At 35.9% G+C, this 16,848-nt stretch overlaps 1 protein-coding gene across 3 annotated transcripts in view; it reads right to left on the reverse strand.

Moving 5' to 3' along the window:
• The window catches only part of LRBA (LPS responsive beige-like anchor protein), a 406,817-nt gene that overhangs the window by 336,130 nt on the left and 53,839 nt on the right, over positions 1-16,848 (reverse strand). For all 3 annotated transcript variants that reach the window (XM_061993733.1, XM_061993732.1, XM_061993731.1), the window contains exons 6-19: positions 14,770-14,891; positions 14,539-14,665; positions 13,365-13,484; positions 12,897-13,043; positions 11,858-12,055; positions 11,103-11,236; positions 9,780-9,888; positions 9,518-9,670; positions 8,947-9,115; positions 5,561-5,640; positions 4,019-4,081; positions 2,211-2,308; positions 1,441-1,533; positions 526-634 (exon numbers count right to left, since the gene is read on the reverse strand). In XM_061993733.1, the coding sequence (XP_061849717.1) occupies positions 526-634; positions 1,441-1,533; positions 2,211-2,308; positions 4,019-4,081; positions 5,561-5,640; positions 8,947-9,115; positions 9,518-9,670; positions 9,780-9,888; positions 11,103-11,236; positions 11,858-12,055; positions 12,897-13,043; positions 13,365-13,484; positions 14,539-14,665; positions 14,770-14,891 (1,722 nt within the window). The remainder of the gene's footprint in view (positions 1-525; positions 635-1,440; positions 1,534-2,210; positions 2,309-4,018; positions 4,082-5,560; positions 5,641-8,946; positions 9,116-9,517; positions 9,671-9,779; positions 9,889-11,102; positions 11,237-11,857; positions 12,056-12,896; positions 13,044-13,364; positions 13,485-14,538; positions 14,666-14,769; positions 14,892-16,848) is intronic.

Raw genomic sequence — 16,848 nt, forward strand, 5'->3', positions numbered from 1 at the left:
GACAGCTTATTGAAAAATAGTTGGATATATCCATCATACAGCAATATTATTTCGCTATGGTTCCAAAACTTGTCCAAAAAACTCACTTGCCTGTTTTGGTAATTTATTTCATCCCACTCCTAAAATTTTATCTTTTTTTTCTGCTTTCTCTTAAGTGCACATTGTTATTTTAAACACTCTGGAAAAGAATTTAAATCTAACTAAAACAATCAAAACGACGGCAAGATCATTCCTATAATAAAATTCCACACATATATGCATACATATATATATATAAATATATCAGTCTGCTTGAGACGTTCAAGTTATTCATTATCTAGAATTGTTCATAGTGAGCATAACCATGTTAAGGGTGAAAAAAAAAATCCCTACAAGTAGTGAGCTTTGCAAAAAAAAAGCACTCAGCTGCATCACACTAAGGTTTAATGTCATCTGGAACATATCAGTGAAAATATGTAAGCAATTTTCTAACAATGTCTTACAAGTAATTATGAAGATTGGGTCTTAACTACAGTATATTACTACCTCAAATAGGACATTGTATGTGGTCATGGTGATTAAGCTTGTCTGAAGCATCAGCCTTTCAGTCAACAAAGAGAACAATCCATGTCCAAGCATGACTTCAGCTTTTCTCCTAAAATAGTACAGAAAGATAAAATAAACTCATATATTCAACTTGCTTTAAGGGGAAAAAAAAGTTTAAAAGTGTGCCACAAGGAATATGAAATCACTGGAAATACATTTTTCTTTTTTTTCCTTAAGTCTTTCACTTATGGTTAAGGAAAAGGGCAAAGCAAATTCCAAAAGGATAAGTCATTCCCTGAAGACAAACAGAAGACAGCTAACTTCCTTCCCCAAATGTAGTCATCTCACCCATGGGCCCAAAAAGCTGAAACACATTCTCAGGAGTTTCTTGATAAACACTTAGCAAAGGGCATATTTGTCTTCATTTCACTCAAAAATGTAACTATTGTGTTTGTTTTCCATGGTTATCTACTACTGTAATCAACTTGAGACATATTAAACCTAGTTCTCAGTAACATAGGGCTCAATCACACCAGTCTAATTCTTGCTACCAATTTCATTGGAATTACGGAAAAAGACCACTTTAAACAGCAGGTAGCCATACTGCAAGTAAGTATTAAATGAACTTAGTAAGGAAGTGATAATATCTGGACACTATTTGCCAATAACAAGTAATTCTGTCACATTAAAAATCTATAAATGACAAACACATTCAATGGTAGTTGAAGCACGGTAGCACCTATTCAGTGACATATATTTAGTGATTAACCTCCAATATGTCTTTTTTTTACTTTACATGCAAACATGAGTGCATATACACACACAAAATAAGGTATGGCATGTATGTGTCACAACCTATTTGTTTTCCTTCTTTTTAGGGGGAAGGGTTGTTTTAAGACTTAAACCAGTACTTACTTTGGAGCGAGATGCTTTAAGAAATATCCCATCACTTTTAGAGCTTGCACTCTGATGCCTTCACTTTGTGATGCTAAAAGCTTGTAGACGACCCTAAATGTAGAAAACATAAGCCTTCCTAAAGTAGTTGAAATATATACAGCAACTTTTGGAGCAAGGACTGGAAGTGACCTCAAAAGATTATGTAGTCCAACTTCCCTGCCAGAACAGGACCACCTAGATCAAGTCACACAGGAACTCGTCCAGGTGGGTTTTGAATGTCTCCAGAGGAGACTCCACAACCCATCTGGGCAGTCCATTCCAGTGCTCCCTCACCTGAACAGGGACGAAGTTTTTCATTGTCTTTCTTTGGAATCTGTAAAAGCCCCATAGTGCTTTACATATTTAAAAAAAAAAAAAAACAAACCAACAAACTGAACCATTTTTTCTCTGCTCACTTTCAGTTCTAAAACATATGCATCAATGGGAGACTAAAGACAAAGCTCTAGTAGACGAAGACTTATCATTAATGTATAAACTAACTCAAACTGATCACTACTTGTTTAAGGGTGACTGACAGCTTGGAAACATTAAAGCAAAATACCTCTTTGATAATAAATCCAACATCATCTCTTGTGAAAAGACACTTGGGCACCAAAATCTCCCAGGATAAAGAGTCTAAGACTGCAACATGTACATTGACAAGGATCTTTCAAATTTCATCAAAATTCTAGCAAGCAACAGTATGGTCAAAATATTTCATTTTGACCACTTACAAAACTCAAACTTACTGTAATCCATTCCTCTGATCAAAAGCAGGGATCATAGAACTGGGATGCTCTGACATCAGAGCAACAAGCAACTGCAAGACATCCATTAGATTGTCGTCCTGTTGGATAAAAGTTACAAATTTGAAATAAAAATGCATGTACACTAGAACACTGTTTTGGTTAAAAGAACTCGAAAAAACAATTCAAAATTATCTGAAGAGTAATAGCAAACTGAGAACAAAACAATTAGGCCAGGATCTGGAAGGCAAGTGAAGGAGAAATATTACCAAAAATCCCCATTATTTTTTACAGTGAAAAGTGATACACATGTGCCTGGCATGTTAGTCTTGACAGGGAATTGACTATTGGACTACTCTATTTCCGTCTACACACATCCTCATCTGTTTGCATGAATACTTGCCCCTCTTTCACTGCTCAGGAGCTAGAAATAAAATGCTGCACATTTTCTGGTGCACAAAGTGGTGTTTAATGTAAAATCTCTACTAACAAATGTTTATGACAGGAAAAAAAATACCACCAACCATCACAGACATTTAAAACAGGTAATTCAAGCTGTTCTGTAAAGTTTTCCATTACTATTAGTCTAAAGCACTCTAAACTACAGTTTATTCATTAGCTCCAAGTTAATTATAACTAAAAATAATCTACACAGTAGCAAAATACAACTGTCTTCTCCCATTCTTTGTGGTATTAAAATGAAAGCTTACTAAAAGCTTCCTTTACACAAAATATACTTTCCAATTCTCACTCTTTCACTGCTAAAAAACAAGTTTTACATACCCTGAAAAACTGTGTTCACCTAATATAATTAGTTCACATTACAGATGCTATCGTTGATGAATGAGCCCTAGGACAAAACTGATTTTTTTCACTGTTGTTGATGTTTTTCTAAACTTACAACTAGATACCTAAATCTATAGGATTCAGTATTCATAGATCTTTTAGACTTGACTATGCAAACTGCTAAGATAGTTATTACCTCCTCATCTGAAGGTTATATAAAAGCTTCTGCTATTTTTTTTTACATGTTACCAAGAACCTTATTTTTTATGTCTCCATATAGATTTAAATTGTTTGACCCATGATACTACAAAGTAATAGCAACCAGGACAGAGAATAAAAGGAAAATATAGGTGTAAACAAAGAAAGAAGAAAATCCATACTGCTTGAAGTTCAATTAATTCCTTATTTTACCCATTTCAAGCACCCTTACAGAGATGAGATCGGTTAGATTTATGTCCCCATTTCCCTTGTCTTTGATGTTGCATCTGGCATAAAGTGCCTTTTCCTGGTGCTAAAATATGAAGATGCAGATGTATCAGTGGTAACCAACATTTTCTCCCAATTAAGTTTATATGCTTCTCTTAGATGCCATTAACATACATCTTTATTTTTAATGCATGTTTTCAATTTTATTGCTTTATTTAAGAAGCAAAATAAAAATGAGAGAAAAACAAAACAAGAAATATTACTTAGGCAGCATAAAACAAGATTTTGTCTGTTTTTTAAAGTCAGTCTCACCATCTGTTTTTCTGCTTGGTAAATCAGTTTGTGGAACAACATAAGAAACCATTTTGAGTTACTGACTTAATGAACTTCAATCTCACATGGAACATAGTGCTTAAATCACTGCAAGAATACTGGCAAATCAGCACACTACACTAAAGAGTTAGACAACGTTTGCTGCTTCCTCTATAGAGCCATCTTGTGGCATAAAGAAGGTAATATTTGAAAATACTCAAATATTTAGTGGTCACACACAGAAGTAGTTGACCTCTCGTCCACATATCCCCCAAATTAAACATTACCTCATGTATAGTGAGTAGATAATTGAGGATAGACTGCAATTCATCTTCTTTTATTCCACAGTCCTTTAAAAACAATCAGGTTTTAACTGTCATCCTTTAAGTACAAAAGTATTGTTCTCAAAACAGCATTCTTACAAGCAATGGTTATATATAGAGCAAGGCAAACAAGACAAATTAATTTTCACTTGGTACTATAATAGTTTAACAGTTGGAAGGTAGTTTTTTCCCTGCCCAAATAATACACAGTGATGGTTATAAAAGTTAAGACAACTCCAACAAGCTAGGTAGCAATGCACTACATGAAATTGTTAAGAGTAGCACATGTTAACTGATATAGACAATTTGAACAGAAAACTTCCTATTAATAGAAGAACTAAATTAAAATGGCAGAGGATTAAAAAGTAGACCTGGATATTTAATTTAAAGCCTGTTAGCCATGCCTACAGCTGAGTTTGCTTCTTTTCCACTAAAGAATACTTCAGTTGCTATCAACTTTGCAGAAATTTAAATCAGATATGGCATCCACTTCAGGATTATGCCTTGAGGTCTTTTTAGTAAAAATAAAACAAAACCCAACAGTTTCTAAGAACAGGACGAAGGCAGGGAAAAGGAAGTTTCCTTATTTCTAGGACTTTTATTTTTTAAAGTGAATCTCTCATTTCTAAAAAGATTTTGCACTACTGTGTACAAATAAAAAAAATTACAGAAGAATCAACCTTTTATGGTGGACATGCTCTTTACTGTCCTTGTGAAAATCTATCCCAAACTGTCCAAGTTAGAAATCTGACGGAATTTTTTTTTTAAGTAAATAAAAATGAAGCTAACATTTAACAAAAAACTTTTAGAATTTGACATCTAAATTGTCCCTGATACTGTAGAAAATCCAATTTAAAGAAAGAACATGAGAGTTAAGGGCAGAACTCTTCGGGCAGGTACTCCTTCATGCTGCTAGGGCTAAGGGTAGCAGCACAAAGAGCATACTGGCCTCTTACCAACACATAAGAGAGGAAAAAGAAGCTAGATTCAAACATGGGAAAATCATTCTACAAAAAAGAGAGAAGAGAGTAATCAGAGCTTACAACAAGAAAGAGTTATGAATAATCTATAAGCAGTAGAACTGCTGAATTTCAATATTTCTCCCATGCCTACAAAGAGTTGTGAAACACTGACAGAATCTTATCCTCCTCTGTCCCACAGCATATAACATAAAATGTTGCTCTTTAGTCGTTAAGCATTTTTTATATAGGTGATACTGTTCTTGTTCAAGAGAAAAAAAAGGCATCAAATTTCCCCAGTAATAACCATTTCTAAATTAGTGATTTAACAGCTCCACTTTTGAAAAAAAAAAAAAAAGATTCACTTAAAAGTGAGAAAAGTGAATCTTTAGCACTGTTGCCTGTATCAAGAACCATAACAAAAAGATGCACCTCACATGGTCTCTCCATTTACTTATGTTTACAAAATTCAACACGCTTAGGCAAAAGGTTGCATTAAAGAGCACTTCTTAGTTAGTTATCCTAACATAATTTAAAGTTATCCTACCTTCATCACTAGCTGTTTAACAAACATCAACAAGAAAGCTCGCAGAGATAAAATCTCTCTTTGAGTAGGTCGTGGTCCATCTACAAATGAAGTAGATATATAAAACGCAAATTGTTATTAGCACACTATGCATTTTCAGATAGAGAAATACAAAGCATATTCCAGTTGAAGACGACACAACTCTAAATCGTCTCTTCCATTTCAGACTACAAAACAGTCATAAATTTTATCACTATTATCAAAATGCCCAACCAGTAAGGTTATACTAAGGATTTTATTAAACAGTTTTCTAAATTCTTTTCATGATTTTACCACATCCTTGCAATGTCTATGAACCAACTCCATGAAAGGAATAAGACTGATACAAGAACTTTATGTGAATTTCCAGGTTTCAAAGTTTTGCAGTTTATAATTGTTTTTAAGTTCTTCTGCCAAAGCTCAAAGGAAGAACAACATGCCACTGTCATGGTTTGACATGATAGCCTTTTCTGGTAAGGGGGAAGGGGCTCTAAAGATGGGTCCTGGAAGAAGTTGCTCACAACTCTCCCCAGCTCTGAGTCAGACCTACTTCTGGGGATTAGCCAATTAGACGCCTCCATGATCACTTTATAAGAAGAAGTCGGAAGAGGAGGTGTTTTCCTCCATCTTCCTCCATCTTCTTCCTTCTTCTCTGCCCCTTCTTCTTCTTCTGGCTGGTGGTGGTGCAAGGAGTAGCAACAGTGAGAGAAACAACCATGCAGACTCCAAGGTCAGTGAGGGATGAGAGAAGGAGGTGTGCTGGAGCAGAGACTCCCCTGCATTCTACAGAGAGAACTGGTGAAGCTGAGATTTACTTTCATTTCTTTAAAGACCCCACATCAGCGGTAGAGACTCATTTTGATAAAGATGACCCAGGACCAGGGCCAGCGATTCACTTCATTAAAGGCCTCGAGCCAGGGACAGTGACTATGGCTGGAGGAGGCCATGTCCCATGGGAGGGATCCAATCACTTCACTACAGACACTGAGCCAGAGGTAGCGATTTTCTTCTTTAAAACTATGACTGGAAGAGGCCATGTCCCAAAGGAGGGACCCTTTATCACTATGGCCAGAGCAGGTCATGTCCCGAGGAAGGGACCCAATATCCACAGCTGTAACTGTGGGGAGGAACCCATGACAAAGCAGCTCATTAAACTTATGCCCAGAAGAGGCCTTGTCCTGAGAGAGGGACCCTGTAACTGCAACCATGGCAAAGAATCCACACCAGAGATATTTACTAAGGACTGAGTCTCGTGTGAGGGACCCTGTATCGGCAGAACCCGCAGCTGTTGGGAACAATCCACACCAGAGAAGTTTGTTAAGGACTGTGTCCTTGGGGAAGAACCCCATGTTGGAGCAAGGGAAGAATGCCAGGAGTCGTCCTCATCTGAGAAGACAGAAGCAGCAGATCCCATCTGTGAGAGACTGACCACATCCCCCATTCCCTGCCTCCCTGAGCCATTGAGGGGAGAGGAGGTAGAGATATCGGGAGCAGTGAGCTGAGCCCAGGAAGAAAGGAGGGACGGGAGACAGAGATCTTAAAGTGCTGGGTGTAATCTTCTCATCATCCTGCTCCCTTTTTGCTTTTATTCAGTTCGGTTTCTTGTAGAATAAACTTTCCTGCTTTCCTCTCTAAGTCGAATACTGGAGTCGGTTTTGCCAGGAAACGTAATTGGCAGCGAGCCCTCCCTGCCCTTGTCTCAGTCCACAACAACCTTGCTTATCTTTTTACTCCCATTTCACTGGGGCCTCTGCCATCCTAAGGAGGGTGGGGTTGAATGGGGGCACCGAGCGAAAGACTGTCATGGTGCTGCTGTGCTAGCTGGGCCAAACCACAACAGCCACTACTACACTTTGACTATATCTACAACAAAAATTAATCTTACAGTATCATATATAAAGAATATCTTCAAAGTCATTATTTATTTTGTTAACTCAAAGTCAAAAGGACTTGCTTTTGTCATTCCTGTGTAAAGCAGACTTTCACTGAAACATTCAATCAAACATTGAGTAGTTCCCAGGACAGGAAAGGTGCAACTGAATGTCAAAGTCACATAAAAGCTCTCACACAGAAAGCAAACAAACTGCTGCAAACTCATTTCTAGGGATAGTTTTTACATTTGCTCCTAGGTTCACAGTTATCTTGAATGTCAGGAAAAAGCAAACGTACTAGCGAATGTAAGTGACCATGTGAGTCTGGTTTTATACAGTACAGGCCCAGAGGCATATTTGGTTTAAGAATAGTCACTTTTAATATAGACTGGTCTAGTCAAACTAAGCCCTTAAAATGTATTAGTAAGACTATCCTACACATATACTTGCATCAGACTCAAAAATTCAGTTCAGAAAATTAAATCCAAGTCTACACTATAAAGAAGAAAACACACATGCTTTGCAACTTATAGAATGTAAAATACTACAAAAAAAAATCTTTGCAACCCTCTAACAGGAAGGGTTGTTGATATTGAGAAGTTGGTGTCAAGAAATCGGGCACATCTAAGAAGCACACACTCCCAGTATATCTAGCTTTCAACATGTGCTTCTCCCTGAAATTCCAGGACATTTCTTCATTACAGGTGAGAGAAGAGATGCAAGTTATTCTCCCCTTGCCAAGGCTGTGTACCCAATCCCATAAAACAGAGAACAACAATTAGAAGAGTTGTAAAGTCATGTTTCCCAACAGCATTAATTGCCTTATCCATACCACTTCCATCTGCACATATTTACACAATGCTGGTGCATATTTTACTTCTCCCAGTTCCTTTTGCAGTACTGGATTGCTCAGTCATGCAGCTATTCCCTTCGCTTTTTTCTAAGGATCAGTATTCTTGTTCTGTATTCCATGTTGAAAGCAACTACCAAACACTCACTCCAAATTCCTTGTTACTTCTTTCTCCATGAGTTCACTGCTTGGATTAAGCATGCTTATTAAGCAGTTTTCCAATAAGTTCAGGTCCCTAAGCCTGTCAGATAGACTGTGTATGCTTGTTCTCAGCTATCTTGCTATTATCAAGAGATCTTATAAGCACTTCAAGACTGTCCAGGTCTTGAACAAACTCCACATAGAGACCACATTCCCAGGCATGGCTCTGCACTTCTAAAACGCTACCATTTCTCTGATCAGTCCTATTTAGTATTAATTTATATAGATCTTTGATGACAGAGGATATGAATTCTGAAGAAAGTTTCCATTAGACTGTGAAAAAAGCTTTCAGTAATATGGACATAAGCACAGTGTTTGAACTGTTACAGTGAACCCAACTCCACTAAAATAAAAGTACTTCTGGAATATTTACAGTTCTATTCTATACATCGTATACATTTTCTGAAAACAAACATGAGCTTGTAAGAGTAGAAATAAATACATACCTATGCCTTTGGGAGTTATACCACTGCGATCCTGAGGATTCACTACCCAGTAATAATACTTTAGGGTATGCATGACCAAAAGGACTGTCCCAACTCGTCGGATTGCACCATATATGTTAACAGTGCCAATGAACTCAGTAGACAAGTAAGTGTACAGGGTCAGCTGAACCTAAAACATCCAGTCAGGAGATCAAAAAATCATTACAGCAAAATGCAGAACAACAGACAACTGCATTCTTAGAGTTTATCTATTAAAATGTCTTAGAGAAATAGATTTTTCTCTGCACAACTCAGTCACAAAGCTCTTAAAACCCTTGCAAACTGATGAAAAATTTCATTTTATTTCTAAAACTGTAGAGCACTGTGGTTTTTTTTAAGTTGGTCCACACTACTCAGGAAAAACTCAGATGTCTGCAAAATCTGACAGCTACATTCAGAAAAGCAGAGTCTGAAAATACTTCCTATATGATTTCTGCTGGAGAACCAGAACCTACAGGGTCCAGGCTTAGTCTCAACACTCCGAAATCAATACACCATAAGATTTCTTATTCATAAGAATAAGCATTTTTACCTGTGCTGGGATATGAATCCATATTGCAGGATTAAGGAGAATATGATCACACAGCTGCTTCAGCAAGGGCACCCCATTGTGCAAGTTGCTCAGGTACTTTGAAAAGGCAAGGCAAAGTTCTAGTACAGCTCGGGTAACATGGGCTTTGGAAGACTGTAAAAGAAGATTTGCTTAAGGAAGAGCCCTGCAAGAACCTAGGAAAACTATTTATCTTTAAAAAAAATCAACATTAATGTAAGACATCATGAAAGATTTGCTTCACCTTTTCTAGGCTATGTCCTATCACAAGGAAGCCCTTACAGGAAAGCATCTGTTCTTGCATAGCAATGGAGTTCTTCAACAACTCCATGATGAATGCCAATAAAGTAGAACTGAAAAATAAAATGTTTTAGTAAAGAACACCACTTTAAAGGGTTACAATGAGACAGAAAGTATTTCAAAATAACAATTCCATTACACAGCACAGAGATATATTTACTGTGTTATATAGACGCTCAAATCAAGATTTTTAAAGCAAAAAGCAAAACTAAATTTTTTAATCTCTAACTTCTTGTATTTCTAACTTGAAAATCTGGATTTTGAGAAAATCATGTCATAACAAAGTTCTTCTTGAAAATATATTCTTGCAGGAAGGGAACAGTTAAGCCTGTGCTTCTCTCTGCTTCAGTTTGCTTACAAACTTCTGCAAGATGGGTAATAAATACCATTCAATTTTCTACTTCTTTCAGGTGAGCAGCTATTGGAAACAGTTTTCTAGACACATCTGTACTACGGATTCAAGCTAATTCAGCTCTATGGCTGAAAGAAGGAATCTTCACACCCTTCCACTTGTGTCACAGCACTAGTGCCTAGAAATCAAGACCATAGCCAGCTGAAAACCCGTCTATCACCAGAGTAGTTTGCAACTGAATCAAACCCCTGACTCATCACATAGATGCCCAAGTCTAGGTCAGCTCAAGAGAAGCTTGGTAGTTTACAAATGGGCTGAAAGAACATTGTGACCACTCTTTCTTAGCAATAATATGGATGTAGATCATCTTTAAACAGCCATGAAATTATAACTGCAGTGAAGCAGAGCAATCTACACCAGAATTCTAAAAAACAACTCCTATGCTATTACTACTACTGCAACTTTGGAGCACCAATTTCTGTGCGTGGATGTTCAATAGTTAGGCTAAATTGAAATAGAGCCAAAACCAGAGGAAAGATGTGGCAGTAACACTGAATAACAGCGTCTTCCAAAAAGTCTGAAGTAAAAAAAAAACAAAACAAAACAAACAAAAAACAAAAAAACCAAAAAAAATCAAAGGAATGAATAAGCTCAAGGGAATTGTCTGTAATTTTGTTACACCAAATAAAGTGTGAAGTAGAAGACAGATATATATTTTGGTTCTGTGTGAACTTTCATACAAAATTTGGACCAACATGCATGTCACCTGAAGTTCTGCCTGTAACAAGGACATCTTCTTGATTTTAGACATAATTAATTGTTGCACAACACAATTTAAACTACTCTGGTACTTAATAAAGCAAGAGATAATTTCCTTTACTTAAACAAAAAAACACATTAAGTATGTGCACTCACCAAACAGTTGTGTCAACGTGGTCTGATGAATATTGCCTATAGTCTAGCTGTGCAAAGAGAGGGAAAAGTACCTGCACTCCTCCAATGGAGTGCAGGGCACTTTGGATAGAATGCGTTAAGACTGCTTTCACATCCTGACAAAGAAGAATTAAGAAATATTTAAATCTCCTTCAAAAACTGTTTAAAAGTTTCTTAAAAATTGTTTGACATTTCTTCAATATAAAATTTGCATTATTACCAAAATAAAAAGAAACAGCAAGAAGTACAGACTAGCTGCCACAGCCACACTAAATGCCAAGTCTGTCTGAACTACTCCTTTAGATACAGTCTACAGTGTAGATCCAGATCAATATATACGATGTGGCTTGCAAATTCTAAATCAAGTCTTTAGTAGTAGAGAAACTCCAGAACAGAACAGGTGAAAATCTTCTGACAAATTAAAATATTAAGGCATTCAAAGTATAAGGTAAAAAAGGGTATCATAATAGGGCAAAGGATAGGAGAGAAGCAATATCTATAGCGGACTAAACACGTCAGAAATGAGAGAGAAGGATTGTTTGGAAAAGCTAACACAGTCTTTGTAATACTAACATTTTTTAGCTTGTAACTTTGACAAAAGAAACTTTTTATTAGGATTGTTGTGCAAGGGAGGTACAAGGGAGGTACCAAAACAACTTATCAGTAGTTCCCTATCTTGTCCAAATCCCCAAAAAGCTTGATTTTTAGATTTTCAAACAGAAATCAATGAAACATACCTGCAGCATGAGGGCATGTGGTGAGTGAACAAAAATAGAAGGGTTATCCTTAGGGGATGACTCTAGACACAGCTGTGCATCTGTAGCCCTTGGATTGTACATAAAAGCAATAGCACTGGATAGTTTGCCATCATATAGTAACAATTTGTGATGTTCATCAAGGAAGAGATCACTTTCTGCCTTGAATTTGAATGTTCCCTGGATTGGGGAATAGGGTTGAGAAAGGAAAAAGAAAAAAATTGGATTACACACATTGAGAATACAGTTCAGAAGACAACTATTGCCAAAAAGTGAGTAAAACGTCATTTCTTCAATTTAGCAGTACTTCAGAATGAAAAAGTCTCGTAAGAACATTGACTCAAAGTCAGTTTTACAGAATTAAAACTGCAGACTCTTTTTGACCCCAAAGAGTGACATTGCCAAATGGGCCTAATCTAAAAGAAATACGTTAGCTAGGAAACAGAATGACAGTCAGCAATGTTCACTCAGAAGGAACTAATAACTGAGAAACAGATAGGATAAGAATCATCATTTTTAGCCTATGTTCGTACAGTCGCTAGGGAAAAGCAGTCTTCAATTAGTGCCCCTCAGGCTATGACAAAAGAAATAGTAAATCATTGCAACAAAACTAATCTTCAGCACTAACGTCACACATTAAAACAACTTAATAGCACAATCAACTTTACAGCTACTTTTCTAAAACAAATACATCATACCTGACCTAAAGTTTCCAGCCTCAGTATAAAAATTAACCTAGTCAGAGACAACAGTGGTGTGGTCCCTCTCCCACTCACCAACATGGAAATTTGCAGGAGCAAACAGGAATAGTTTTTTTTTCATAGGAAATGAAAGAATTGAATTAATTTATTTGTAGTTTGTGAGGAGATGCATAAGCTTATAGAAGAAACATGGAATTGTTTAATAAAACATATTACAAAGTAAGAACATTTTTAAAAAGACATGGAGGTATCATAACCTTCTTAAAACCCACAATAATGAGTCTTAAACTTTACAAACTTTACACTCAGTTCTAAGATACCTTATATCCCAGACCAAGCTGATAAATGGCAAATATCTGAGCAGCATTGAGAGCCTCACTAAAAAGGTAAACGGATGTCATTTGCCCACAAAACACTCGATTGGCATCTGCTGTTTCTGAAGAACCCAGGAAACATTTGTCAAATGTCTGCAAATGAAATAGAATCACAGAATGACCCAGTAACAGGATTTAACCTATGTTACACAAACAAATTATGGAAATAATATGCATATTATCAGGGAATATTATTCTAACATAAATAAGCATTTCATGGCCTTCATCAGAAACAAATGTTCTGAGATGTGTAACAGCAGAATCTACTCCTCTGCCAAAAGTTTAATAATTTTATTTCAAAATTTTCTTAAAAGCACATAAAATGGGGGAAGTTTATTACTAAATTGGTAAAAGATATCTATTTAATCCATCAAGATGATCAACTACAGACAGTAGTATACAGTAATTACTTACATCACTGGTGTTGACAAACCATGTTATTTCTCCATAAGATGCCAGTTCCCCATTCACATAACATCGAAGCTCACTATTCTTCCAGCGGTTATAGATGTGCACTATAGTAACCATATACCACTAAATGATAAGAAAACAATTGACACAATTCCATAGACACTTAAAGTAGTTTAAGCATTAAAGGGGGACATAGTATAACAAATTGAACTATTTATGTGAATTAAAATAAATCTTTCCATTTTAATCTAAGTAGACAAGATTAGGTCATTGGTGAGTTTTCTTGCATAGCTGTGTCAAAGCATAAGATGCCATTTTTTCCACAAAAAGTAGACACAGAAACTTAAAAGACATTTACAGCTTAGAACTCAAAAAATCATCACAATGCTGAATCGAACTTAAACTGAAACCACTGTGTAAATAAGTTCTAAATCAGGTTCCTCTTTGCATGATGGACTACTGCAAATGTTGTCATATCAAAGAGCAAGGATGGCTCCAGACTAAAGATTTTCAAAGGCTGTGCATGTCAAATTATCACAAACAGAATCCATATTTACAGCAAGGGATTACTGATAAGAAATTCCTGAGGAGGCCTGTTCTCCCACAAAATGTTTACACCAGTTTCTCCAGAAACATTATCAAAATATCTAATTGAACAAGGAAAAATTTCCAGCACAGCATAATACAATTTCACAAGCAAGCAAGCCTTGAACGGCAGTAATAAAATCAGTGCATGCTTTAATTCTTACACTTAAAAACATACATTTGTCCACATTAAGTAAGCAATGGCATAAAGGGAGAGCTTTAGTAAAACCCCTTAGGAAAAGAAGATAATGCCTGGAAGTGGAAGAAAACACAGTATAAACAGAAAAATAAATAAAAATTTAAAAATCTCCTGCCTTTTAATTTTCAAGCTGTGTATATGTACTCAGAGTTCTTAGAGAACACATATACGTCTCACAAATTCATAAGACTTTTGGTAAATTGCACTTTCTAATTCTTTCTTTTAATTTCCTAATTAAAGATAAATAAGAATTCAGGATGCAAATTTTGTTTGCTCAATCCACTGTAACTATTCTACAGACAGACAAGCTTAATCAATAGCTGTAACAGTCTCCATAGGCTACATTTTTAAATTCATGAAACTTGCTTGAAAGATTTTATGAGTTTTACTCACCTTTTGCGGTTTGAAATCAAATTTCACACAATGCTGGAAACCTTTGCCCTTTGATTTTATGGACGTTACAATCAAGCAGCCTCCAACAAAGTGAGCAGAATAACCCAGTCCTTTGTTTGTTCGAAAACTAACAAATTAGAACAAAATCAGCACATGGCCAGATGGAAGCAGAAATCATTGAACACTGAATAGAAACTGAACATCAGAAATATGGTTTTACATAATACTCACCAATATAAATAAGGCTTATCCTTATCCACATTGATATTATTTACAGGATCCATTCTTAGCCAAGTGTGAAAAGTAAATCCATTCTGGTATGGCCACTTGGCTATAGGAGGTAAGGCAATAGCCTAAAGAAAGCATAAAGTTATTCATGCAGAAAGATCAACATTGCAACAGTAAGAGTATATAGGTTAAGACACATACTGCAAATGTATACTGATATAGCCTACAAATGTGCACAGTTTCTCTGTACAAAAAAAAACCTGTCTGAACTTCTGTGGTTTTTGTACTCCATTGTTAAATATTGAATGAAACTAAGTCTTTTTAAATTGGTCTTTATATCTCAAGAAAGTTTATTAATACTAACCTACACTTTAAAAAATTAAATGCTTTATTGGAAGACTGACAGAAAAAGAAGTGTCTCAAAATGCAAATTCAAGTTGATTTGGTTTTCTGGTAACCTGATAGAATAATCAGATTTATAATCTCATTTTCACATGGTGCTGGTATCCAGGAAAAAAAAATGATTATGAAAATAAGCTGCCCACAAAAACAGAATCATACACATGTCATTTAACAGGTTCTTTTCTCTCTTGAAACTCATGTCTAGTAGCCTTCCAGTTAGCCTATGACCTATAAATTCCCTTAAAAGAAAGCCAAAATCCTCACATCAAACATCAGAAGCTCTTACACTATGAATCACATGGCCAGACTGTTTCAAACATTTAGTTTTTACTGTGTAGGTTTTTTTGTTTGGTTGGGATTTTTTAACGTTTTAAATGTTCCACTGTTTTTGCCACACAGATTTGCAATACACATTTCAACTAAGACTGTCATAACCTTTGATCAAAGATGCTGTCCAGATGATCAATACCAATGAACAACAAAAAAAAATTAAATAATCAAAGGTGAGTGTTTCCAGACTCTTTATGATGCTCCCACTCTCCATTCAGCTATCCTTGTCCAAACAAAATGCTATAAATCCTTCCCCATACCAGATAACTAATCAGTCTGCATGTCTTCGAGCCTATCTTTTGGGAACTGGTAGCACTACTATTTGGTCTAAAACACAACAGATCTTAGAGCAATTATATTAAATATTTCATTTCTGAGAATTTTCCAATTAAACAGATACAAGAATTCTCACGTTAAGATTGTCGAGGCATCCCAATATCACATTCGGTTCAAGCACTCAACACAATTATTAGAACTTAAACACAAAACCAGTACATAAATAGCCAAAAGGAACAAAAACAGGCCTATCAAGTTCTGTTGCATGTGACAAACATATAACTGCAGAAGCATTTTTGTAGTAGTCTGCATTATTCAGTCTGAAGTTTTCATTCCAAAAAAATTCATTATATCATCAAGTTAGTGAAATTTAATCTCAAGCCACTGAGGCAGAAAGGTAATAGGTTTATGTGAAGAAAACTGGAAAGAGTAATCTGATAAATCTTATTCTATATTAAGCATGAAATTTTGAACATGCTATTTCATCCTACCATTTAAAGAGCAAAGGTGTTGATGTACTTAAATTCCTACAGAAGATGTTGCACAATGTTTCCAACTACCTATTTAGTTACAAATTCTTTTGCAAGTGAACACCCCAGAACTTAAAAAATTAATCAGTTACCTAACAATTACAAAAAAACCTAATCATTGTTGAAGTTAATTCTCTTGTAGCATTATTTAAACTACACATGTCTAGGACTCACATTTTCTCAGAGAATTTTTACATGCAATATATATTATTCACATCATCTGGTCCTTAAAATAACTAAAAAATTGCACAGGTATGGCCACTTCTAGTTCAACCCTTTGTATTTCACTAACAAAGACTTCTAGATGTAAGGCTATATTGGGTTTGCATGGCAAAGTTTTGGTAGCTGGGTGAGATACAGAGGTGGCTTCTGTGAGAAGATGTCAGAAGGTTCTCCCATGTCCAAGAGAGCTAATGCCAGTCGGTTTCAAGACAGACCTGCTGCTGGCCAAAACTGCCAATCAACAATGTTGGTAGCACCTCTGGGACAAAATATTTACAAAGGTGGAAAAAAAACGCTGTGCAACAGCAAATGGAAGAGAGGA

This window comes from Colius striatus, chromosome 3, assembly GCF_028858725.1.
Source record: "Colius striatus isolate bColStr4 chromosome 3, bColStr4.1.hap1, whole genome shotgun sequence".
NCBI classification, from domain to species: Eukaryota; Metazoa; Chordata; class Aves; order Coliiformes; family Coliidae; genus Colius; species Colius striatus.